The sequence below is a fragment of the Elephas maximus genome, chromosome 19, assembly GCF_024166365.1.
Source record: "Elephas maximus indicus isolate mEleMax1 chromosome 19, mEleMax1 primary haplotype, whole genome shotgun sequence".
NCBI classification, from domain to species: Eukaryota; Metazoa; Chordata; class Mammalia; order Proboscidea; family Elephantidae; genus Elephas; species Elephas maximus.
The window spans coordinates 13,600,698-13,623,148 of NC_064837.1; the positions used below are offsets into that span (position 1 = coordinate 13,600,698).

The following is a 22,451-nucleotide window of genomic DNA, read 5'->3' on the forward strand; positions in this document are numbered from 1 at the left end:
GTTGGGTGAGGGGAAAAAAAGGGGGGCAGGGTGTGCTTTTTGTACAGTAATAAAAATGTTTTGGAAAACACGCCTGTTTTTTTTCCCTTCAGGGTCTCTTCTTCCTGCCCAGATTCTAGCAGGGAGCCTGAAGCCTAAGTGCACTTACTTGTAGCTCTGTTCAAAAATGCTTATTGGGCATTATTGATGTGCAAGGCTGTCCCTGCCCCTCCTCCCTTTCCTTTTCACTGTAATTCAGGCCCCAATACCTTGGCTATTGACTCTAAAGACCAAGGGGCTTGGCTTCTCTTAACGGTTCCCAGCCTCCAGTTTCCCCCAGTCACAACCCTTGCTTAAATAGCTATCAGAGTTTTTTTAATAAAGATTTTATTAGGCATGGGGGAGGGTCCTGTTCTCACACCTTCTCCTGCCCTCATCCCATTTTCTGTCCTGATCAGTCTCTCCTCCCTGGCTTGAGGGTCACAAGCTAGGGCCTCCACTGACACAAGAAACAGGTGGAGCTGGGACAGTCCAGCACAAACAATGGAAGGATGATGGTTCTGGGCCCAGGTTCTTTCTTCCATTCCAATTACAGTCTATCCAAATCTCCTGTTCAGTCAAATATCTAGATCGTCATCTGGGTCTTCATGGTCTAAGTCATCATAAGCATCTGGCTCGTAGAAGATGCAGCTGGTGGCCTGGCCTGGCCCAGAGCACAGCAGAGCCTGCTGTCTGAAGAGGGGCAAGGGAAGAAGTGGCACTGGTGAGAGTGGGTCACAGGTTTGTTTCCGGATATGGCTCTCCCTGGTGACTGTGACTCCTGCTTGAGCAATCCCTCTCTTAGGTCTCTAAGTTGTTTTCTGGGCCCAAGATCACCTCCCCTTTTCTAACTTCCATGTTTAGTTAGTGCTGACACATTATGTGGTATGAACTGATACTCCTGTACTGTTGTTCTAACAGTACCATAAATTCTTAGCAGCTTGAGGGCAAGGATCTTGTCACAGTTTTGCTTCATCCACCCACACACTGGGCACAGAACAGCAGGCGTTTAGAAGCCCTTGTTAAACTGCCACACCCATCTAGCTTCCTGTCTTCCTAGCACTGTTGCCTGGAGATAGGGTCGCCTCCTCTGGGTCTGGTCTGCTTTGACTCAGCCCAGGCCCAGGTTGCTCCGCAGACAATTGTAGAGCTGGGACCCAACACTCTAAAAGAGAGAAAAGATACATACAGGCCCTTTGCCATGGTGAGGGTATGGGTGGGTAGAAAACCACGCCCTGGATTTGTCTCTGGAGGTGGACTTCAGCCCCTATAAAGAGTCTGGGAGGTTAACCAATAACCTGCAGTCACCCCACCTCTTTCTAGCCCAGATGCTGGGCTCAACTCAGGAACCTGGGCACTTAGGCCCCAACCTTACTTTTCAGAGCTGAACTGGAAAGGCAGGGTCAGGCTATCTTTGGCTTCTTTTTCCTTCTCCGACAGGCGAAGGTTAAAGGTTAAGTGAGCCGTGGGATCCGCCTGTGGGTACAAAGGATGCTGCCACTCTGACCCATCCCTGGAATCCCAGCCCCTTCCCCAAAGTCTTCCCTCTCCTTTCACCAAACCCCAAGCTTCATTCATTCCCTTGTTCTGTCCCTCTTAGGTACCTGGGTGGTAGGAGGGTCTGGGTGGCGCTGAGACTCTAGGGTGGACATCCCCTGGAGATTCAGGCTGAAATCTGGCAGGATGGAGAAGCACTGAGTCTGGGGAGAAGAAAGAAGCAGTAGTTAAAAAATTTTTTTTCAACCTTGGTGAATAAACCAGAGAACAACTCAGGATCTAACCCCCCAGGCCCCAATCACTGTGTAGCTGGCTGCTTTCAGCCTTTGCCTCAAATTTGAGTCCCTCCTTCAAGCCTCTCCACATGGACTTGTCCCTTCTTCCCCCTAGTAACCCACTTCAGTCTTTTGTCCTTTACCATTTCCTGGGAGGCCATTATCTTTCCGTGTTTAAGCTCAGTCTCTGAGTCAGCAATCCTGAGTTCAAGTCCTGGCTCTTACACTTACTCTCCATAACCTTAGGAAAGTAACTTCAATTCCCACCTCCCTCGACTTGTTTTCCCATGTGGCTAATAAACAATCTGCCTCCCGTAATAGCTGTGAAGATAGAATGAGACAAATGGTGGAAAGCACGGGAAAATGCTCAATCATATCAGCTTTCTTGTTGCTCTTCCTATCACGCCTCCCCCTTCTCTGACCCCAACCTCCAGCCCTCCCGTTGCTTCTCCTGACCTGGTGAGCTGGGCGCTGTCGGGGCCTTCGGTAGAGGATGTTGGCTGAGGTCTGGCTCAGCATACCACTCAGGGTCACCTCTACCTGAGCAAGGCTGCTCAGTGCCCCCACAGGGCCTGGGCCGTGAAGCTCTTCATGCAGCAGGCCCAGCACACGCACCCGCTCCATTGAGGAGCTGCTGTCTGAAAAGGGACAAGAAATGTACGGCTTGGTATAAAATAAAAAAGAGAAGAAAGGGATTCCATTGCAGCTCTGCCACAATCCTGACCTACTTTGGCCAAGTTCACTGCCTTTCTCTGAGCCTTGTTCAGCCCTCCTTTAATATACGTCCTTGTTCAAATGTAAATCTGATCAAGGCACTACTGGACTTCAACTCCTCACTAGCGCCTCCTGGCTTTCAGGATGGCATTAACACTTTCATCATCTGGTCTCTGCTTACTTTCCAGCCTCATCTCTTCCACACTAAATGACTTACAGTTTTTGCAACTTGTCAACATCTCAGTGGTTGTCTTTGATTTCCTCCCTTTTCTGGAGCACCTACAGTGCTAGGCACTGCACTTTAATAAAGCATTTTAATCCACGTTAAGGTCAGCATTTTTAGGTTGAACCATACGAAATTGGTAACATTTGACCCTTTTGGACCTACAAACACAGCAATTTCAAGTAGCTCATCCTGGTGCCATCAGATCAGTTCTGACTCATAGCGGCCCTGCTCACAACAGAAGAAAACACTGCCTGGTCCTGCACCATCCTCACGGCTGTTGCTATATTTGAGCCAACTGTTGCAGCCACTACGTCAATCCATCTCGTCAATGGTCTCCCTCTTTTTTACTGACCTTCTACTCTAGCAAGCATGATGTCCTTCTCCAGGGAATGGTCCCTCCTGGAAATATGTCCAAAATCTGTGAGACAAAAATCTCACCATCATCACTTCTAAGGAGCATTCTGGCCATACTTCTTTCAGGACAGATTTGTTCATTCTTCTGGCAGTCTGTGGTATGTTCGACATTCTTCGTCAACATTCTAATTCGGAGGTGTCAATTCTTCTCTGGATGTCCTTTTCCGATGTGCAGCTTTTGCACGCATATGAGGCAACTGAAAATATCATGGCTTGGGTAAGGTGCACCTTAGTCCTCAAAGTCACATTTTTGTTTTTTTAACACTTTAAAGAGGTCTTTTGCAACAGACTTCCCAATGCAACACGTCCTTTGATTTCTAATATTATCACTCCCACTTTACAGACCAAACTAAAATACTGAGAGATCAAAGAACGTAATACTCTCTGACCCAGGATGTGCATCAGGGCTGTTCCCGATGTCTCTGCCCAGGGCAAACTTTCCTGGCTAACCCTTCAAAGCAATGCTTTCCTTGAGGTACCCTGTGTATGTCTTTATCATCATGGCCCTTATCAGACTATCTTGTATCTGCCTATTTACTTGTCTGTATTCTTTATGGGACTTTGAGCTCCTGGAAGGTAAGGACCTGACTACAAAGTTAATCTTTATTTTCCCATTATCTAGAATCATACCCAACACATTGTATGTATTTAATGTTCATTGAATGAACGAAATGAATGAATAGACAGGAACTTGAAAACAAAAATAAAAAAAACAACAAACTATCGGCTGATGTCATTACGGCAAAGTCGAGAACTACAGAAAAAGATTAGAGAGAAAAAAGCCGTACAATGTGTATGAGACGAGGCTGGGAAGTAAGCAAAGACCAGATGATTAAAGTATCAATACCGTTCTGAAGGCCACAAGGAGCTACTGAAGAACCAAAGTCAGAGTGGCACTTTTAACAGGTCTACATTTGAACAACTGGAGAGGTGTGACTTTTTTTTTTTAGGGTCGCAGCAGAAGGGGAAGGAGGGGTCTCACCAGGGCAGGAACTCCGATGGCTCAGAGCATGCAGGGTCTGGCACAGTATGGTGCAGGGCAGGTGAAGCAGCAGCCAGCTGAGTGAATCGAGAGCGACGGTGACAGGACCAGGATACGTCCTCCTGCACAAGGCTCTCAAGGCTCCCAGGGGGCCCTCAGGAAAGGCCTTCCCATTCTTTGACCAGTTGAGAGGGTCTCTGAAGAGGTTATGGTAAACCAATCTGCAAAGCAAAAAGAGGAGACAACATAATACTGTTCCTTCTTCTCCATCTTGAACTTCATCCTCTGACCTTGTAACTGTTTTCTCAATTTTCACTAATATTTAAACACTGAGAAGCAGAACATACTGTTTGAAAGCACTGACTTTTGTGTCAAGGCAGTCTTGAGCCTGCAAGCTTGCTTTGCTATTTGCCCACGATCATCTTACATATTATTTAATTTCTCTATGACTTAGTTTCTTCATTTGTAAAATAGAGATGCTAACCTCCTGGTGTTTAGCACTGCTTGACACACATTGAATGCTTGATAAATGTTCGCTATTACCATTAGCAAATACTTCCTAAGCAGTACCTGAAGCATATCATTTTACAGATGAATAATGAAAAAGTAGAAAACCTTGATTCCTGTCTTTAGGGCGTTTTAGGAAAAAAATCAAGAATTAAATCATGTGGTACTAACCACAGATAAAATAGCAGTCCAGGAAAGGGAGAATGGCATGGGCTAGAAATCCTGGGAAAGCTTCATGGTCGGAAAACTAGTTCCCAGATACCTCCTCTCTTCTGCTTGTCTTGCAAATTCCGTCTTAAGGTACAGTGCTGTCTCTATCTCAACAATGACCAATACAAATTTAGGGTTCCACAAGTAAATGTAAATTACCATCATCAACTAAACTGTTCAGGTTAGGAATAGAAAGCATTCTACTAATGGTCTTAATCTTTCCTGACCAGGCACACAGGCGGATTCAGGGATGCTTCCTCATCTGGATGCCTTTTTCTACCTCACATCAGTCAACAAATCCTGGGAATTCTACCCAGTAAATTTCCTTTAGTGCTATCCTAAAAGCAGTACAGTCATTTGAAAATTTAGGAGCAGGAGTGGCAAGACCATACCCGTTATGCACAGAATGGACTGGAAGGGGGCAGCCTGGAAACAGGGTGACCAGGTGGAAAAGCTACTGTAGTAATACAAGTTCACAGGTCCTGAACTTCATCCCTACTGCCGTGCTTTAAGCCACTGTCACTTAACCACTGTTACTTCTCACCAATATTCTCTAAACTTTAATGGGGCAGGGATCATGTCCTCCTCATTCACAGGGCCTGGTTTACAGTTGGTGCTCAGTGTATATACACTTAACGAGTGAACCTAGATTACTGCAATGCCTTTCTACCTGGTTGCCCTCTTCCAATCCATTCTCCACATTCTGGTCACTGAACTAATCTAACAGGTATGATCTTGTGATTCTCTTGCTCCTAAATTTCCAAACAATTCCCTACTGCATATAAAATAACATTAAAGTCGTTTTCATGTTTTATTAAGACCTTTTATGATCACGTAGCTGCTTATCTCTCTGACCTCAGTCATCTCAGGAAGCTCTCCACCTGTCTAATTTTGCATATGCCGTTCCTTCTGCCTCTAGGACAAGTACCCCAGTGGTCTGCAATAAAAGTGCTGATTTGGGATCCATCCTGAATTAAGCACCAGCAAATTGTGAATAACTCAAAAAAACAGAGTATGTTTATTCTTATTCTCTAATAACACTCTGGTGCTGAACTGTACTGTCTACTTTTCATTATTTCTTCTCAACTTCTATGGTCTCTGCTTTGGACTTCCCAGATACTCACCACTCATCATCATTCCTCTTGCTAATTCTCTCCTCCTGAAAGACCCATATTTATTCCTTCTACGAATATTTAAGTGCCGGCTGCTATGTACCAGGTTCTGTTGCTAGCTACACAGGACCCACGCGGAGTTATCTCTTTCGGTTTGTACTTTGTTGTTGTTAGGTGCTGTCAAGTTGACTATCGACTCATAACAGCTCTGTGTGACTTACCGGCTGTTAATATCGGAGTCATAACCTTCACGAAACTCTTCCTCGCTCACTTCACAGCCGAGAATGTGGACTTGCTCCCCACTGAAGCACAGATGAGGTGCGGTGTCAAAAGGGTGAGGCCCAGGCTCCCTTCCAGGCCTGGACGGAAGGCGCTAGGAATACTTACCAGAGTGCAGATTTCTTGATAAGCGCCTTCAAAAGACTGCGCCCCTCACACTCCACGGAATCTGGGAAGAGCGACAAATAGAGCATGACATCGCTTTCGTGAACCTGTGGCGATCTCCACCCCTAACCCCTGACCAAGAGCCCTTCCTCTCCACTAGTGCCCCTCGAGCCAGCCCCATAGCTTCCTGCGCCTCTGACCCTCACCTCGAAGCAGTACCAGGCCCCCGAGGGCCAACAGCGAATCCAACATCTTCAGCACTGGTTACGCGCCTCCTTGGGCGCCCTCTGATGGCGTCACGGCCCGCGGCCCCGCCCCCTCTGGTTGAAAGGGGCGGGATATTCATGATTTCTTCCACCCTTCCACCTGGCACAGTCCGGCATGAGAGGTGATAATGTTTAGTATTCCCAGGGGGGCTCACGCGGAGGGATGTACAGACGTAGGGACGACGCCCTCTGTCTACATCTTCGCTTTGACTGGGGCAGGACGAGCCGTTGGGGCAGTTGTCGATGGGAGGGGGACGAGGCCACTCGAGCCCGCCCGACAGTCCGAACCTGGGAAGCAGTGACGTAACCCGCCCCGCCCTCTCGAGGAGGGCCAGCTTCACTCCAGGCCCCGCCCCATCGCCACCTTCGGCGCCTGCGCGGTACTGCCGCGTTGTTCGGCGCACTCCGCCTCCCGTATCCCCACCCCCATAGACCGAATAGAGGGTACAGTAGTCTCGGTAAAGCGAATACACGTCACCACCGGAAGTGGTGTCAGAGGGGAAGAGGGAGGAAGAGAGGAGGAGGGAAACCCTCTGGGCGGTAAAATGGCGCCCGTCAGAGTGGGAAATCCAGCTGCAGAGGCTGCGGTCCCGCTCTCCAGCGGCTAAGACACCCCCGACTTCGGGGAGGGGGAGGCCACTCCAGCCTAGCGCTCCGCGCCCTTCGGCTCCCCCTCCCCCTGCTTCCCCGTTTTTTCTCTCAGCTGGCCCTTTATCCGCCGCCGCGGCCCTCCGTGCGCGTCTGCCCCCCCGCCCCTTTCCCGCGGGCAGCCCCCTAGCGCGCCTGCGCAGCGGGCCACCCTCCGCTTCCCCCTTCCCCTCCCCCTCCCTCCCTCCCCTCTCCCTAACCCCCTCCCCCACTACCCCCTCCCCCAATTCTCCATCCCCTTCTCTCCCGGTCTCGGAGGACCCCGTCCTAGGCCGACCTGTCTCGGCCCACAACCTCTGCGAAGCCGTCGGTGCCGCTCCCCGTCCATGTGGGTCCCCGCGGGCTGCCCACGCCTGTCCCCCAGCTCCCTGTTCCGCTGGATTTTCCCCTCGCCGGGGGTGGCTTTCTGAGCCGCCCGCTCCTTGTCCCTCTCTGCAGCCTCTCCTGCCACTCGGGGCCCCCGTTCCCCCTCCCGGCGGCGGGGGGCTGCCCCCGGGGGGCTGGCGGAGCTGGGCCGCGGGGGCCCCGGGGCCGGCGGTGCCGGGGTCATCGGGATGATGCGGACGCAGTGTCTGCTGGGGCTGCGCACGTTCGTGGCCTTCGCCGCCAAGCTCTGGAGCTTCTTCATTTACCTTTTGCGGAGGCAGATCCGCACGGTGAGCCTGGGTGGTCGCTGGTGGCGTTGGGGACCTCTGGCCGCGGTGCCCACAGGCTTTTGGAAAGTGATGGGCCTCTGTTTGGGCCTAGGAAGAGAGTCCTGTCGGGGGCTTCTCTTGCTGGAGAATTAGGGCACCCTGAACGGTTCATGGGGGGGGGGGTGGGAAGGAGAGAGATCATTGTAGTTGAGCATGGATCTGGGGGACTTTTATGAGATGGGGGCAGTATTTGGCAACTCTTGGGGGCTACGGTAGTGGGTGGGGCGCTCTTTAAGAAAGCTGAAGTTGTTGCTAAAGAAACCAAGAGGCGGGGAACACCTGTTTGATGGCAGCCAGAGCTGTTCATGTGGGTTTGTGAAAGACCGTCCTATTGGGAATCTCTGTGTTTGGTCTTATAACAAGGGGGACACAAGCTTGTGTGTCAAGGGTGGGGGTGGGTGAGAGGGCATATGTAACAAACAAGGATGGGAACTTGAGAAAAGCCCTGAGTGTGAAGGAGAAACCCTTGCATTAAGGAACTCCTCCAAAAAGGCCCTGGAACTTAATTCATAGTGTTGGTGTGAGTGTCTGCATTTATGGAGACACTGGGACTATATAAGATGCCTTTATCATGGGCTTATTTAGGTGTGGGAGGAAGCACATTAAAGTCTGAGTGTCTCTATCAGAAGCAGCTGTTCCTCAGTTGCTGGAGCTGAATCTGAGAGCAAACTTGTTTCTCCAAGAGACCCCAGCATTTTGAGGAAGACTGTGGGGAGTGGAGACTGTGGATATACCCAGGCATCTCTGTCCCCTCCCCCATACCTTTTTCCAAGGTCAAAGTTCCTATAACATCATTTAATGAATGTGCCCTTGTGTTCTCATCACCACTGGGGAGAATTCTCTGAAAGAACCTGGGGAAAATTCAGCGAGCTGGGGCACAGAGGGTCTCCCATGTGTACTCTTTGGCATACCTCAGTAAGAGCTGAAAGACTAACACCAGGCAGGGCCTGCCCAGGTCAAGGGAATTTCTACAAAGCCCTGGGTGGTAGTGGTGGTTGACTTCTTGATTAGGAAGAATGGGCCTGGTCTTTGATTCATTCTCTCCTTTACCAGTTTACTCTTTCTACTCCCTGATTTAACACGAGGATTGTTCAGGTTGATAAGGTTGTAGCCAGGGCTGTTTCCCTGAGACAGAGCTAGGTGCCCAGAGGAATTGGGAGTCAGAGGTGCTGAGGTGTGTGGGGCTAGCTCCTGCGGTTTTCTTCCCATGCTAGCTCTCAGCCTCTCTGCCTCACCTGTCCCGAGCAGTCCTTTGGTATCCTCCCCCACTCCCAACACATCAGTTTTCTGCTCGAGGTGGAGAGTACTGCTCCAGCCCATCCGCAGGCTACATATTTCCAAACTTGCTCTCCTTTGGGCAGCACTGACCCCACAGCCTTTTGTCTTCCCTTTCAATCTGTTTCCTCGCCACCCCCTTTCTGGCAGATGCTTGGTGCATTCCCTGCATGCCCGGCATGTGCAACCTGAGATAGCAGAGCAGGACACCCGAGCTGTTTCGGCCCTCATCACGGTCCAGAAAGAAAAGAAGGACAGATGCCTTGGGATTATGGGGAGAGGGCCTTTTGGTTTGCAAAGGGGGAGCCTGTTTCTGGTGAGGCTCAGGGCCTAGAGGTGGACAGAAGAGCATATGTCTGTGCCTCAGAAGAAAAGAGCAGAGGAGGGAATTGCCAGGCTTTGCATGGGGGAGATTTGGGTGTTAGACATAGGAGCTCCAAGAGGCCGCTTGGCAAAGCAGGGCTGTAAGGCTGAAGTGGTGACATCCTTGTCCCTTCTACACCTCTTACTTCACCCTGGCCTTCTCCATACCGTCAGCTGGCCTGGCAGGTGGGGCTTTCCAATGTTCTGTGCCTTGTCCTGGGTACCTGGAAAGGAGGCTATTCAGAGGGCGGAGGCTCTCTGCAACTTGTGACTTGGCTAGTAGAGACAGAAGTGGACAGGTGGTTGGTTAAAATAGGCGTAGTGGCCCCCAGCCAGAGGAACTTAGTTGACCTGATAACCTCTGGATTCCCTCATCCTCCATACCCCTCAGGGGTCCATGGTCTCCCCTTTTGACCCCTACTCCCTTGTCCACTGAGAAATCTGAGGCTCTCAGTTTCTAACTTGAGAGGGTGGGATTTATGGTTAAGAGAGCAGGTTCTTGGTCAGACTTCATGGGTTCAGCCCTGGCTTCCCCACTTCATTGATTCTACTAATATTTACAGATCACCCCGCTACACTTTTCTTGTTGTTAGTTGCTGTTGTGTCCATTCTGACTTATGGTGAGCCCATGTGTGTGCAGAGTAGAGCTGCTCCATAGGTTTTGTAAGGCTGTGACTTTCTGGAAGCACATCGCGAGGACTGTCTTCTGAGGTGCCTCTGGGTGGTTCTGAACTGCCAACTGTTGGTAGCAGCCCAGTGCTTAACTGTTTGTGCCATCCAGGGACTCCTGCACACTATTCTAGGCACTGGGAATACAGCCATGACCAAAATGAAGATCCACGTTTTCATTCTAACTGAGGAGACAAACAACTACATATAATAAATGATAAATGCTCAATATTCGTTACCTGTAGTTGTTACTAAGAGTCCCCTGGGTGGCACAGATGGCTGAGCACTAACTGAAAGGTTGGCCGTTTGTATCCACCCAGAGTGTGCCTCAGAAGAAAGCCCAGGTGATCTACTTCCGAAAGATCACAGCCATTGAAAACCTGTGGAGCTCAGTGCTACTCTGAAACAACAGGGGGTGCCATGAGTTGGAATCAACTCGACAGCAACTGCTTTTTTTTTTTTTTGGTGGTGGTGGTACTGGGGAAGATTTCCTTGTCAAGGGCCTGATCCTCTCCTTGTTATTCTTAGGTAATCCAGTACCAAACTGTTCGATACGATATTCTTCCTTTATCTCCTGTGTCCCGGAATCGGCTAGGTGAGTCTGTTGGCTGGCAAGACTCCTTTAAGGTGAAGAGAGTCCAAGCTCTGGGCTGGAGGTCGGGTTGGTATTATCCCATCCTTTTGTGGTTCAGGCCAGGTGAAGAGGAAGATACTGGTACTGGATCTGGATGAGACACTTATTCACTCCCACCATGATGGGGTTCTGAGGCCCACAGTCCGGCCTGGAACGCCGCCTGACTTCATCCTAAAGGTATGTGGGGGTATCTGTTACTCTGCTCACAGGTGGATTCTCTTTCCCATCCCGGAGGGTCCCATCCCCATTCCCTGGGACCAGCATCTGTCTAACGGGAGCGAGGGAGGCAGGCAGGCAGTGGGGGGTCCTCTAGGCCTGTGTTGTGCTCATGATTTCCTCCACCCTCCTTTGTACCTCTATAGGTGGTAATAGACAAACATCCCGTCCGGTTTTTTGTACATAAGAGGCCTCATGTGGATTTCTTCTTAGAAGTGGTGAGTTTGTAGGAGCTATAGGGAACTCTGGGATGAAAGAACAATTTTAGAGTTTTGTGAATTTAGGAAACTTGGAGGAAGTAAGGGTGAGGAGAAATAGGTAAGGGAAGTTTTGGGGAGGGGAGGCTGTAGGATGATAGGGGAATGGCTTTCAGTTTTCGGGTTTATTTGTTGTGCTGATTCCATTACTCCACAGGCATCCTGCTCTTTTGTTCTCGGATCTCTGAATCTTAAGGGTGTAGGATGCCTAAGATAATGAGTTTAGGTGTTAAGAGAGAAGTTCAGAATGTTATGTCCCAAGAGACATTCGATGCTGCTGGAAGGCCTGAAGGACTAGGCCTGAGTCCTAGGGAAAGAGAGCTGCATGTGTAAACATATGATCACCTCTCCTCTCTGACTGCTTCTTCTCCTCCATCTAATACAGGTGAGCCAGTGGTACGAGCTGGTGGTGTTCACAGCGAGCATGGAGATTTATGGCTCTGCTGTGGCCGACAAACTGGACAATAGCAGAAGCATTCTCAAGAGGAGATATTACAGACAGGTCAGGGGCTAGAATCCAGGTGTAAGAGTGAGCTTCGGGAAGCAGGCCACTGGGGAGAGACCTGGATTTCAGGCAGTTGCCTTGGAATGGGACCTTTTGGGGGTTTGAGGGAGGCGTATGCATAATCCCCTTTGTGGGAGTTGGCTGTCCGTGGCCTAAGTATTGAAGGAACAGCCACTGAGGGCGAGTCTCCTTTTGATGCCCAGCTCACCCTGCTTTCCAGCACTGCACTTTGGAGTTGGGCAGCTACATTAAGGACCTCTCTGTAGTCCACAGTGACCTCTCCAGCATTGTGATCCTGGATAACTCCCCAGGGGCTTATAGGAGCCATCCAGGTATGGGGGAAGGTGGTGAGTCTGTCAGGACCAGCAGGTGGTTCTGAGGTGGTGGTCTGATTGCATGGAAGTAGGGGCCAGGAGACTTTCAGTGGTCCTTGAGAACAGGACTTCTCTGGTTTGCATGGGGTCTGGATGCAAGTTATTTCTTGATTTCAAATGAGATCTCTTTTTCTAATATATATCCGTTCCATAAATCAGATTTCTCAGATCAGATTTGTGTCAAGTTAGACACAATGACAGTAGGTTTAAATAGAAGCCTCACACTAGTATGAAATCTGGGTAATTTAAAAGTTAACCTTATTTTGAAGAATAAGTCAGAAGTATTTACTTAGGTTATTGAATTGTGGGGAGAAGTATGTATTTTTTAGTAATGATCTCCCCTGACCCCCCTGAAATAAACTAAAAAATACTTTTTCTCTCGAATTTTTTGCATCTTCCCATCTGCATTTTCACTTATGCTAGACAACGCCATCCCCATCAAGTCCTGGTTCAGTGACCCCAGTGACACAGCACTTCTCAATCTGCTCCCCATGCTGGATGCCCTCAGGTAAGTGTGCTCTGCACACTTAGATTTCTGCAGAGGAGAGGGTGGGGGTCCCAAGAAGGAATAAAAGTTTGCCCTTTTTAATTTACCTTTCTTACCTTAAGAACTGGGTGTTGGAACCCAGGTCGTCTTACCCCAAAGCTTATCACCTTTTAGCCACTGGGTTTTGGGCAAACAACCTAGGTCTCATCTGAAAAATGGTGACAGTTCCTGTCCCGTATCTCCAGTGAGGTTGTCTTATGTGATTATTGTCAGGATATAAGCTACAAGACATTCTACCAACGCAAGTTATTGTCATCCCAGGTTCACCGCTGACGTCCGTTCTGTGCTGAGCCGAAACCTTCACCAACATAGGCTCTGGTGACAGCTGCTCCCCCTCCACCTGAGTTGGGGTGGGGGGGAGAGGGAGGGTGAGCCCTCGGATGCTGTCTGATCCCTGTCTAATGGTGAGGACTGCCTGGGCAGGGTCTGCCCCTCCCACCCTCTTTGCCCTGGGAGCCACACACTCCACTTGGGAGTCTGGATGGATACGTGGGCCAGACTCTGAAGCAGCCTCACTCTAACTTCATGTTCACACTCCCTGAAAACCCAGACTGGGATACAGGCGGAGGCCTGGGAATACTGAAAGTGTCTGTGGTGGAGAGGCCAGACTGGCCAGATTGAGAGAGACATACATACACAGAGACGCTGATCCTGGAGGCTGAGAGAGAAGCCAAACCAGCTTTGTTGTGATTTGATTTTTTAAAAACTCTTGTACGAAACTAATCTAATTCTTCACTTCTGCTCCGAGGGTTGGGCTGTGGGTGGGGAGACTGGCATTTTGGGCCACTGGATTTTCCCCAAACTTGTCCCACCCTTTTTTCCCCTCTGTTTTTCTCTCTTCTAGATTCCCTCAGACCTGTAACCAGCTTTCTCTTTTTTTCTTTCCTCTCTTTCAAACCATGCATTATAACTTTGAAACCAAAGCTGCCCTAGGTCCTTCTCTGGGGTTTGGGAAAGGGAGGAATCCTGTGTCCGAGGCAGAAGGGCCAGAGACTCCTTTTGGGCCTGAAGGGAAGGAAAAGTGGTGGTGAGTGGTTGGCTTTGTGGGAATGGAGCGGTAAGCACACCACATGCCCTGGGCGCAAATAACAGCCATGTGTCCTGAGGGAACTTGAGCTTCTGCACCGCAGAATACAGAAGCGCGAAATGATGAGAAACTTGGATGCTCAGTAGGGCGTGTGGCTGGACAAAGCCGCGCTTCGACTGGGTAACTGGCGTGGATAAACTAAGCGGGGTCTGGCCCAGGTGGCCGGTGCCCGAGGACCACAGATCTCCCCGAACAAACGACCAGTCCCACTGCCCGCTCCAGCCTGGCCGGCCCCACCTCCCCAGTGCCCGCCTCCGGAAGCCGGCTCTACTTCCCTGCACCCGCCACGTGACGCTCCGCCTTTCTCTGAGATCACATGATTTCACCGTACAAGCCTCAAAGTATTCCTCCGCGCTGACGTAGTCCCTACCTTTCGGACCTCTCCAATTTCCATTGGTGCACTCGTTCCTGGAATCTAAGCGTTTTTTTTCTGTCTCTCCAAGCCCATATTCATTTCTGCCCTCTTTTATTTCTGGAGACCACCTCCGCCACTTGGGTGCTACTTTGTTTTGGTGTCAACGGCCGGCTTCAGCGTACCAACATGTTTCGTGAATAGCTCTCCTTGTAATTACCTCCGCTTATTTCCTCTATTTCCAAAGAGTTTTTGGAGAACCAAATCTCAAATTATGATTACCATCTCCTGCCTCTTTTCATCCCCGGTTTCGTGGGGGAAGGTCGGGAAAGGAATTTTCAGTTATTTTCGACGGTAGCAAAAGCCAACCACCTTTGCTACGTCGCCTGCGTAGCCCACATACTGATTCCAAAGCGATTACGCCAATGGCGGGGGGGAGGGGGTGGAGGAGGGCGGCCAGTGGGTGGTGCTACGCCAGCGGCGTTACGGCCACTGCGTTAGTGGCGTGTTTTAGCCAGTGGGGCGGCCCCTGATGGTCGGGGGCGGAGTTGGTGAATAGGGAAGTGGCGCAAGTCCTGGGGATCGCTCCGCTGAGTCCTCCCTTGAGTCGCCTCCGTCGCCGCCGCCCCCCATCCCGACCCCCCCGGGTTCCCTCAGCCCAGCCCGGTCCAGCCCGGTACCCGGGAGGATGAAGTTCGTGTATAAAGAGGAGCATCCGTTCGAAAAGCGCCGCTCTGAGGGCGAGAAGATCCGAAAGAAATATCCGGACCGGGTCCCGGTATGGACAGTAGCCAGGGCCAAGGGCGCTGACGCTGACGCCGACGCCACAGCCTGGGCTTTGGGTCCCCGGCGGGCAACGCGGGGATCAGGCTGCAGGCTGTGGCGAGGTTGGGAACGAGCCTGAAACTGCTGTCCCTGAGGCCAGGGGTGAAAGGAGTGGGATGGCGGTAGAGCTGGGGGTGAGGGGATGTGGATGGGAGCAAGTGGTGGTGGCAGTAGGGAGTTTGACAGTCTGACTTTCTCGTGGTCACCCCCTCAGCTAGCTAGGTTTGGGAGATTGAAGCTCTAATCGACCCGGACAAGTCATCGCAGCCTGATTAAGATCGTAGTTGTTCATTATGAGACATTATTTAGGGATTCGGCATGTTTAGGTGAACGGGAGTAGTCGGGTCAGGATCTCTAGACTTGGTGCTGCATTGCCTGTGCAGAGACAAAGAGAAATGAGTCTGGGGGAGGTTTGGATGCTAAGAACATTGTTTGAGCCGCAGAGTTGTATACCTAATGCCTCCTAATTTTCATTTTTCCTTTATCAGGTGATAGTAGAGAAGGCCCCCAAAGCTCGGATAGGAGATCTGGACAAAAAGAAATACCTGGTGCCTTCTGACCTCACAGGTGGGAACCTGACCCAAGACCCACATTTGCTTTCTGCGGATGGGAGTGCAACCTCTGTGGGAAGAGGCTCCACATACAAGTTGTTATCTGAGAGCATTTATGAATTCTCTGACTTTTTTGCACCTTTTATGTTTGGCAGTTGGTCAGTTCTACTTCTTGATCCGGAAGCGAATTCATCTCCGAGCTGAAGATGCCTTGTTTTTCTTTGTCAACAATGTCATTCCACCCACCAGTGCCACAATGGGTCAGCTATACCAGGTATGGTGACCAGGAAGTAGTGGAGGCTTTGGACAGGAGTCTTGGAAGACCCTGAGAGGAAGAAAGTTTTCCGTTAGCAGTTGTTGGGCTTGCTTAGCCTTCAATTTTATTTTTGACCCTGAAAGTGCAAGATAGTCTTGGATTTGGGGTTTGGACACGACAGTTGGGAATACAGGGAAGGGAAAGAACGGTGAGCTGGAGGAACTATTTTGATCAGATTCACCCTAGTCCCTCTCCCCATTCCAAAGCAGCAGGAAACAGTTTGAGATCTTTTTGCCCAGGACTGCTGCTAGGAATAATACTGCTCGACTGCTAGGGCATGAAGTCAGTGTGGAAGAGTCAGGCACTGATTTTTGGGGTCGTCAGAAAGATTGGTTTTTGAAGAATGTGTCCGGGCTGTGGGTGGTTCAAATAACTGAAGCCCCAATGCCTGACCACCATCATTTTTTACTTTCACCCAGGAACACCACGAAGAAGACTTCTTTCTATACATTGCCTACAGTGATGAAAGTGTCTACGGTCTGTGAAGCTGCTGCCCCTGAGGTGGGGGGGGGGTCCCATTCTACAAAGACAAAGGTGGCCCCCCTTTCTTGACCTACTCCTCTTTCTTCAGGCTCCAACACCACTTGAGGCTTTCTCCAACCCCTCCTAGCAGGAGGAGTAATAGTGGAGATGGCCCCTAGTACCTCTCCTTTCTCTTTTCCTCTTCACCTTTCTCTGCTCCCTTTCCCATTCTGCTTCGGTTTTCTTGGTTGTCAATTTCACATCCAGGGATTGTTTTGGTTTCTGTTCCCTTTCTAACCACCCAAAGGGCTCAGAGCCCCAACACTCCCTTTCACTGCCTTCTATTTTGGGGGTAGATGAAAGGGACTGAAATTGTGGGGGGAAAGGTAGGAGGCATATCAATAAAGAGGAAACCACCAAGCTGAATGGATTGCTGCCTTGTGTTGCCCCCTCCCTCGCTTTGTTTTTTAGCTTTCTACAGGCATCATGGGCTTCAGTGGTGGGGAAAGAGGAGGAATGGGGACAGGCTGGAGGAATAGGAATGTATTGGGTTTATTCTGTTGGTGTTGCACTTCAGCTGCATAAAAATGTGCTTTGGTTATGCTATCTGATGGAAGGAATACTCCATCATTTCATGAAACTTCAGTTTTATATACGTGTGTATTGGGTCCTGATGTAAAAAATATATATATTTTTTCCTTTACCGTGGGTTCCTGTGAAGAAAGTTTGAAAGCACTTGCTTTAGATAACCCCATCCAAGTTTGTTATAAACATCTGGATTATGGAGAAGATTTTCGTTTGTGGGAGCTATTAAAAGAACTCTATCCTCAGTTGCATGTCACCTGGCCAGATTTTGTGCAGGTGTGTGTGATCCTGTGGAGTGGAAGCAGAGGGTGGGCGCTCAGCGGGAGGAGGGAGCCATTATCCTCAGGAGAACTTCGTCTCCCGGCAACCTCTTCTCCGCCTGGCCGGAAATGGGGCGGTCTCTCGGGGGAAAAAGACGAAGCGGAATGAGGCAGTATGGTGTCCGAGAATTCTAATCCCTTCTTCCTTATCTTTTTTTGGTCCCTCCCCGCCTACATTTCCCAGGGCCCTGCGCGTGCTTTTCCGCTCTACCCTCTAGCTCCCAATCTCCCCGCCACTCCCGGGGACGGAGGAGAGGAGGCGCTTAGTGAGCATGCGCCAATCCGTGGCTTGCTGGGAACTGCAGTCCTTGAGGCTTATGCAGTCCCCTTTCCGCTGTGTTAGGACAGACCACAAGTCCCTTTGTGCATTGCGCGTCGGCGCCGGCGGAGGGAGGGTGAAGAGAAAGGGAGGGAGGGAGGGAGGAGGAGGAGGAGAGAGCAGGCGGCCGGCGGCGCGGGGGGAGGGGGCCCGGTCCGGGAGTGCGGGAGGCTGTGGTTGAGGGAGGCGGCGGCAGCGGCAACGGCTAGCGGACACGAGTCACAACCGGACTGAGGCAGACACCTCCGTGGAGCAAGTCATTAGGAGCACCGAGCACCGGAGGCGGCACCGGGATCCCCGGCTCAGGGGAGGGGGGCGCCGGACCGGGAGGAGGGGAGGGGGCGATGCTGGAAGCCATGGCGGAGCCCAGTCCCGAAGGTGAGCTCTCGACCGGCACAGATCGCTGAGCTGGTGGGGGGCGGGCCAGGAATCAATTGGCAAACTTGGAGGTCGAGCCCCAGAACCCAGCGGGGGAGCGCGGGGTGGGGGTCGGGGTCCTGGCCCTGGGGGTGAAGAGCGACGAGTTGAGAGATGCTGGAGGAAGAGGAGTGGGAGACCGGATTGGGGATAGTTGGAGATCCGACGCTGTGTGTGGGGGGGAGGTGGGGGGTGGGAACTGAAAACCCGGAGCCTCGGGGGTTAGGAGCCGAAAGGGCCGCAGGCAGGTTGGGGCCTTGGAGCTGGAAGGTTGGGGGAATCTGGGAGCCGAGAGTTGTTGGGCAGGGAGGACGTGGAAGAGGGCTGAGCGAGGGGCGCGGTAGTTCGCCGAGGTGGGGGAGTTGGTGGTGGTGGTTCCCGAGCTCCCGGTAGTTGCCGCCAGAGACAGCCGGGTGATTGCTGGAGGGTTGGGCAGGTAGTTGTGGGGGGAAAGGGGGGCCTGGTATTGTCTGCGGAAAGGGGACCTGTAACGGGGGTAGTTGTGGAGAGAGGGCCGGGAAGCGAGGAGAGCTAGGTAGTTGCAGAGGGCGGTGGGATCGGAGGGGGGTGAAGACCGGCGAGTCGCGGGAGGGGGAACTGGCGAGGGTTAGAGCCTGGGAGTTGCGGAGGGTGATGGGGGGCGGTCGTGGTGGTTTCTGTGGAGGAAGAGAGTCGCTGATTGTGGGGGGAAGCTAGAGTTTAGGGGTCCGTAGCCTAGTGACTTGGTGAGTACGGGGGCGGAGGGAAGGCGGCCGGAGAGAGCTCGGAACAGGGCCCGGGGGCCCGGCGGGGAACCCAAGAAGCTCGAGACGGGGAGGGGCCAAAGCCCCGGATGGGGGCGGAGGGAGGGCGAAATTGTGGGGAGCGCGGTATGGGGGGGGCAGGTGGGGCCGCGTCCGGGTTAGAGCTCGCTGGTCCGTCCCGGACACAAAGTAGCGTTGAATGTGCGTGCGTGTGGGTTTGGGGTGGAGGGTGAGGGGCGCGCCGGGCCTCGTGCTCGAGTAGAAGGGGCCGGAGGGCGGGGAGCGGTTCAGCGTGGTCATCCCGGACTCGGGGGGCCGGCGGATGGCGTGAGGTTCCAGAGGGCTCGGGGCAGTAGAGTGCGCCTGAGTAGGAACTCGGCACGGTCGCCTTGTGAAGGACGGGGCGGGCGGCGCCCGGGTTCTGCCCTAGGAGCTGTACGGTGGGGTGGGGCGTTAAGAGATCCGAGTAGACTGGAGTCTACAGAAACCGTGAGTTTGGGGGGGGGAGGCGGGGCTCCCGGCCTCCGGTAGGGGGAAGAGGAGCGCTATAACGAGGCTTGGGAGGGCCCCGGGCCCAGGCTCCGCCCCTTGTGGGACGGGAGGGGAGCAGGGACGATCGGGCACAGCTGGGGGCCTGCCGACTGGCTGGGGGACCTGGGAGAACAGGGGGTTCACTTGGGACCTCTAAGGTTTAGAGGTGGGGATTTTAAATGGACTGTTCCAGGGCTTTGACTCAGCTTTTATTGCTTTCACAGATCCACCTCCGACCCTTAAGCCAGAGACTCAGGTGAGTTTTCCCCTACCTTTACACATCAGTATTTATGCTCTCCCCCACCCCCCATGCATCTCTTCTAGCTTTCCCACTTTAGGGATTCCGCCTTTGGGGATGCTTCTCTTAAAACTCCAGTCTGTGCCCTCAGTGTGATCCTTGTTTTCTTCTTTTCAGCCACCAGAGAAACGGCGGAGAACAATTGAAGATTTCAACAAATTTTGCAGTTTTGTTTTGGCCTATGCTGGTTACATACCTCCTAGCAAAGAGGTAGGGTCAGGAGAATAACTGGTTTGAGGATGGTGTCTTTGGATTCTTGGAAGGGCTGTTGAGTAAATGAGGTTGTGTTAGTTATATATGTAAGACTAGAGAAATTGGAAACGTGAGGGTTCTGTTGGGAAAACGAGTATTTGCGGGGGAGGATAATAGAGATAGGTGGCTTGGGTAACAGTGATGGAAGGGGCTCTTGGGTTGTTAGTCAAGATTTTGAAATGGTTTTGGGGGTACTGTTAATGGAAGGTGTTTCCGGATGAGTTTTAGGGAGGTGAAAATGGTAACAAAGGAGGCAGTACAAAAGTAGATTAAGAAATGTGCCTCTGATTTGTGGGAATACAGTATTTCAAAGGCCCTGGTAAGGAGCAGATAGTTAGAATTTGAAAACAGAGGTAACATGGAAGTGCTCAAGAACAGATGCTGATAGAAATTGGGGTCTGGATAAATTTTCTGAGTGAGCTTTGTTGGTTGGGGCAGGATATTTTGGGGGAGATCTAGTCCCTGGTTTTCAGGTTGGGTTTCTGGAGGGGCTTAAACGCCACTGGGCCCCCTGCTGACTCTGGTCTCTTTTCCCTGTTAAGGAAAGTGACTGGCCAGCCTCCGGCTCCAGCTCCCCATTGCGAGGTGAGAGTGCAGCAGACAGTGATGGCTGGGACTCAGCCCCCTCAGATCTCCGAACCATCCAGACCTTTGTTAAGAAAGCAAAGTCATCAAAGAGAAGGGCAGCCCAGTCGGGTTCCACCCAGCCAGGACCTCCAAGGTCCACTTTCTCTCGCCTTCAGGCCCCTGACAGTGCCACCCTGCTTGAGAAGATGAAGCTCAAGGACTCTCTCTTTGATCTAGATGGCCCCAAAGTGGCATCTCCCCTGTCCCCCACATCCCTGACACATGCATCCCGGCCCCCTGTTCCTCTCACCCCAGTGCCCCTTTCTCAGGGGGATCTCACCCAGCCTCCTCGAAAGAAGGACCGAAAGAACCGAAAGTTGGGGCCAGGAGGTGGGGCTGGCTTTGGGGTTCTTCGGAGACCTCGGCCAACCCCTGGCGATGGGGAAAAGAGGTCTCGAATCAAGAAGAGCAAGAAACGGAAGTTGAAAAAGGCAGAGCGAGGGGATAGACTCCCACCTCCTGGGCCTCCCCGGGCACCCCCCAGTGATACAGACTCTGAAGAGGAGGAGGAGGAAGAGGAAGAAGAAGAGGAAGAGGAAATGGCAGCAGTGGTAGGGGCTGAAGCCCCAGCCCCTGTGTTCCCAACACCCCCTGAGGCTCCTAGGCCCCCTGCTACAGGGCCCCCTGAAGGAGCTCCTCCCACTGACAGTGAAAGCAAGGAGGTGGGCAGCACTGAAACAAGCCAAGATGGAGATGCCAGCTCTAGTGAAGGCGAGATGCGGGTCATGGATGAGGACATCATGGTAGAATCAGGTAAGGGGGTTGAGAGCTGTTCAAGGGTAGCTGGGAGAATGGAGTTGGGGGTGTTGTGGACTTAAAAACTCAAGCAGAATATCAAACTTCCTTTTCCCCAGGTGATGACTCGTGGGATCTGATCACGTGTTACTGCCGAAAGCCCTTTGCAGGACGGCCCATGATTGAGTGCAGCCTGTGTGGGACGTGGATCCACCTCTCCTGTGCTAAGATTAAGAAGACCAATGTCCCTGACTTCTTTTACTGCCAAAAATGCAAGGAACTTCGGCCAGAGGCGCGGCGGTTAGGGGGCCCTCCGAAATCTGGAGAGCCTTGACATCACCAGTGCCAGGCTGGAACTTCTAATTGACAACATGACTTGGGAACTGAGCCTTGGGGTCCTCAGCCCATCCCCTGAAGCTTGGACATTGTCCCACTTCAAGGCAGGAACTCCCAAGGGAGACTTGCTCTGGAAATGAGGGTCTCATGTTCCCATCCTCCCCTTCCTCCTCCCCCTCCAACATCTGGACTTGAACGTGGACCCACTGCAGTTGAGGGCGAGAGGTTGTCTGGGTCCCTAGACACACAATCCCTGCCCATTGGACCTGCCATCCTTCACTTTTTGGGTCAGGGTTGGAATTGGGAAGGAATGGGGCAGCTGTCTATAAAACTCTAGTGTAAATATTAGCACCCCCTTCCCTCATCGTTTTTTCTCCTATCTCACTCCTCATTTATTTTCTTATACACCGGTTGTATTTTTAATTTTGGACTTCCCCTTTTGGGCATGGCAGCTCAAAGGTGGAGTACCAAAGTCTGGCCGAGAGGGGAAGGAAAGCAGAAAGGTGACATTTCTTTCATCTCTTGTTTTTAATAATATCGGCTAGCTGTTTGTACAGATGGCCCGTGTGTTGTAAATAAAGCGGAGTGGGCTCTTTTGTGTTCATAGCCCTTACTGTCCTGCATCGGAGGGAGGTTTTGGGAAAGATGGGAGAACGCCTCAGAGTCCCAGCTAGAACCGCCCCTGCTCCTGGGCCTTTCCCACCCAGGATGCTCAGGCCTCAGTTGGCATTGCCCCATCCCACTCCCTGCTTAGGACCCCCACACGCACACTCCAGTGGATCAGAGTTGCCTCGCGCTCCCAGGTGTGGTGGGACTGGCAGCCTGCTGCCTGAGGGCAGAGGCCCAATTCAGCCAGGGTGCTCAGAGGACGAGGGTGGGGACACTTTCGGGGGCGGGGCAGTTGAGG

The 22,451-nt window shown here is 51.9% G+C and overlaps 4 protein-coding genes and 1 long non-coding RNA gene across 6 annotated transcripts; 3 read left to right on the forward strand and 2 right to left on the reverse strand.

Moving 5' to 3' along the window:
• Positions 1-92: 92 nt before the first annotated feature.
• Positions 93-7,333, reverse strand: ELP5 (elongator acetyltransferase complex subunit 5). 2 transcript variants are annotated; one of them, XM_049860635.1, is made up of 8 exons: positions 6,546-6,606; positions 6,343-6,403; positions 6,177-6,257; positions 4,127-4,347; positions 2,247-2,428; positions 1,623-1,718; positions 1,394-1,494; positions 93-711 (listed from the first exon to the last, which is right to left on the reverse strand). In XM_049860635.1, the coding sequence occupies exons 1-8, from the start codon at positions 6,589-6,591 to the stop codon at positions 597-599; spliced, it is 903 nt and encodes a 300-aa protein (XP_049716592.1). In that variant the 5' UTR covers positions 6,592-6,606; the 3' UTR covers positions 93-596. The 2 variants fall into 2 exon arrangements, with proteins under 2 accessions (XP_049716592.1, XP_049716591.1); XM_049860634.1 differs by having other exon boundaries at positions 618-1,183; positions 6,546-7,333.
• Positions 7,334-7,807: 474 nt separating this feature from the next.
• CTDNEP1 (CTD nuclear envelope phosphatase 1) lies at positions 7,808-15,004 on the forward strand. Its single transcript, XM_049859209.1, has 8 exons — positions 7,808-7,909; positions 10,784-10,850; positions 10,948-11,066; positions 11,252-11,323; positions 11,748-11,864; positions 12,088-12,199; positions 12,665-12,749; positions 13,050-15,004. The coding sequence occupies exons 1-8, from the start codon at positions 7,808-7,810 to the stop codon at positions 13,108-13,110; spliced, it is 735 nt and encodes a 244-aa protein (XP_049715166.1). The 3' UTR covers positions 13,111-15,004.
• On the reverse strand, positions 7,905-14,333 carry LOC126062111 (uncharacterized). Its single transcript, XR_007513977.1, has 3 exons — positions 14,246-14,333; positions 9,755-11,350; positions 7,905-8,047 (listed from the first exon to the last, which is right to left on the reverse strand). It is a non-coding gene; the product is annotated as an uncharacterized LOC126062111 (long non-coding RNA).
• On the forward strand, positions 14,916-16,807 carry GABARAP (GABA type A receptor-associated protein). Its single transcript, XM_049859210.1, has 4 exons — positions 14,916-15,005; positions 15,541-15,619; positions 15,759-15,877; positions 16,339-16,807. Exons 1-4 carry the CDS (start codon positions 14,916-14,918, stop codon positions 16,402-16,404), a joined length of 354 nt encoding a protein of 117 aa, XP_049715167.1. The 3' UTR covers positions 16,405-16,807.
• Positions 16,808-17,732: 925 nt separating this feature from the next.
• Positions 17,733-22,150, forward strand: PHF23 (PHD finger protein 23). The gene is made up of 5 exons (XM_049859208.1): positions 17,733-17,983; positions 19,521-19,552; positions 19,712-19,804; positions 20,389-21,226; positions 21,328-22,150. The coding sequence occupies exons 1-5, from the start codon at positions 17,950-17,952 to the stop codon at positions 21,540-21,542; spliced, it is 1,212 nt and encodes a 403-aa protein (XP_049715165.1). The 5' UTR covers positions 17,733-17,949; the 3' UTR covers positions 21,543-22,150.
• Positions 22,151-22,451: the final 301 nt, after the last annotated feature.

What these genes read in the sequence shown, in the direction of transcription:
- ELP5 (XM_049860635.1), bottom strand. Translation starts at nt 6,591, where the DNA reads ATGTTGGATTCGCTGTTGGCCCTCGGGGGCCTGGTACTGCTTCGAG. An exon ending in GACTCCGATATTAACAGCCG is followed by an intron (nt 4,348 to 6,176) that starts GTAAGTCACACA and finishes TTTGCTTTGCAG; the next exon opens with ATTGGTTTACCATAACCTCT. An exon ending in CAGACCCTCCTACCACCCAG is followed by an intron (nt 1,495 to 1,622) that starts GTACCTAAGAGG and finishes TTGTACCCACAG; the next exon opens with GCGGATCCCACGGCTCACTT.
- CTDNEP1 (XM_049859209.1), top strand. Translation starts at nt 7,808, where the DNA reads ATGATGCGGACGCAGTGTCTGCTGGGGCTGCGCACGTTCGTGGCCTTC. An exon ending in TGCGGAGGCAGATCCGCACG is followed by an intron (nt 7,910 to 10,783) that starts GTGAGCCTGGGT and finishes TGTTATTCTTAG; the next exon opens with GTAATCCAGTACCAAACTGT. An exon ending in TGTGTCCCGGAATCGGCTAG is followed by an intron (nt 10,851 to 10,947) that starts GTGAGTCTGTTG and finishes TTTGTGGTTCAG; the next exon opens with GCCAGGTGAAGAGGAAGATA.
- GABARAP (XM_049859210.1), top strand. Translation starts at nt 14,916, where the DNA reads ATGAAGTTCGTGTATAAAGAGGAGCATCCGTTCGAAAAGCGCCGCTCT. An exon ending in AATATCCGGACCGGGTCCCG is followed by an intron (nt 15,006 to 15,540) that starts GTATGGACAGTA and finishes TTCCTTTATCAG; the next exon opens with GTGATAGTAGAGAAGGCCCC. An exon ending in GGTGCCTTCTGACCTCACAG is followed by an intron (nt 15,620 to 15,758) that starts GTGGGAACCTGA and finishes TATGTTTGGCAG; the next exon opens with TTGGTCAGTTCTACTTCTTG.
- PHF23 (XM_049859208.1), top strand. Translation starts at nt 17,950, where the DNA reads ATGCTGGAAGCCATGGCGGAGCCCAGTCCCGAAG. An exon ending in CCCTTAAGCCAGAGACTCAG is followed by an intron (nt 19,553 to 19,711) that starts GTGAGTTTTCCC and finishes TCTTCTTTTCAG; the next exon opens with CCACCAGAGAAACGGCGGAG. An exon ending in ACATACCTCCTAGCAAAGAG is followed by an intron (nt 19,805 to 20,388) that starts GTAGGGTCAGGA and finishes TTCCCTGTTAAG; the next exon opens with GAAAGTGACTGGCCAGCCTC.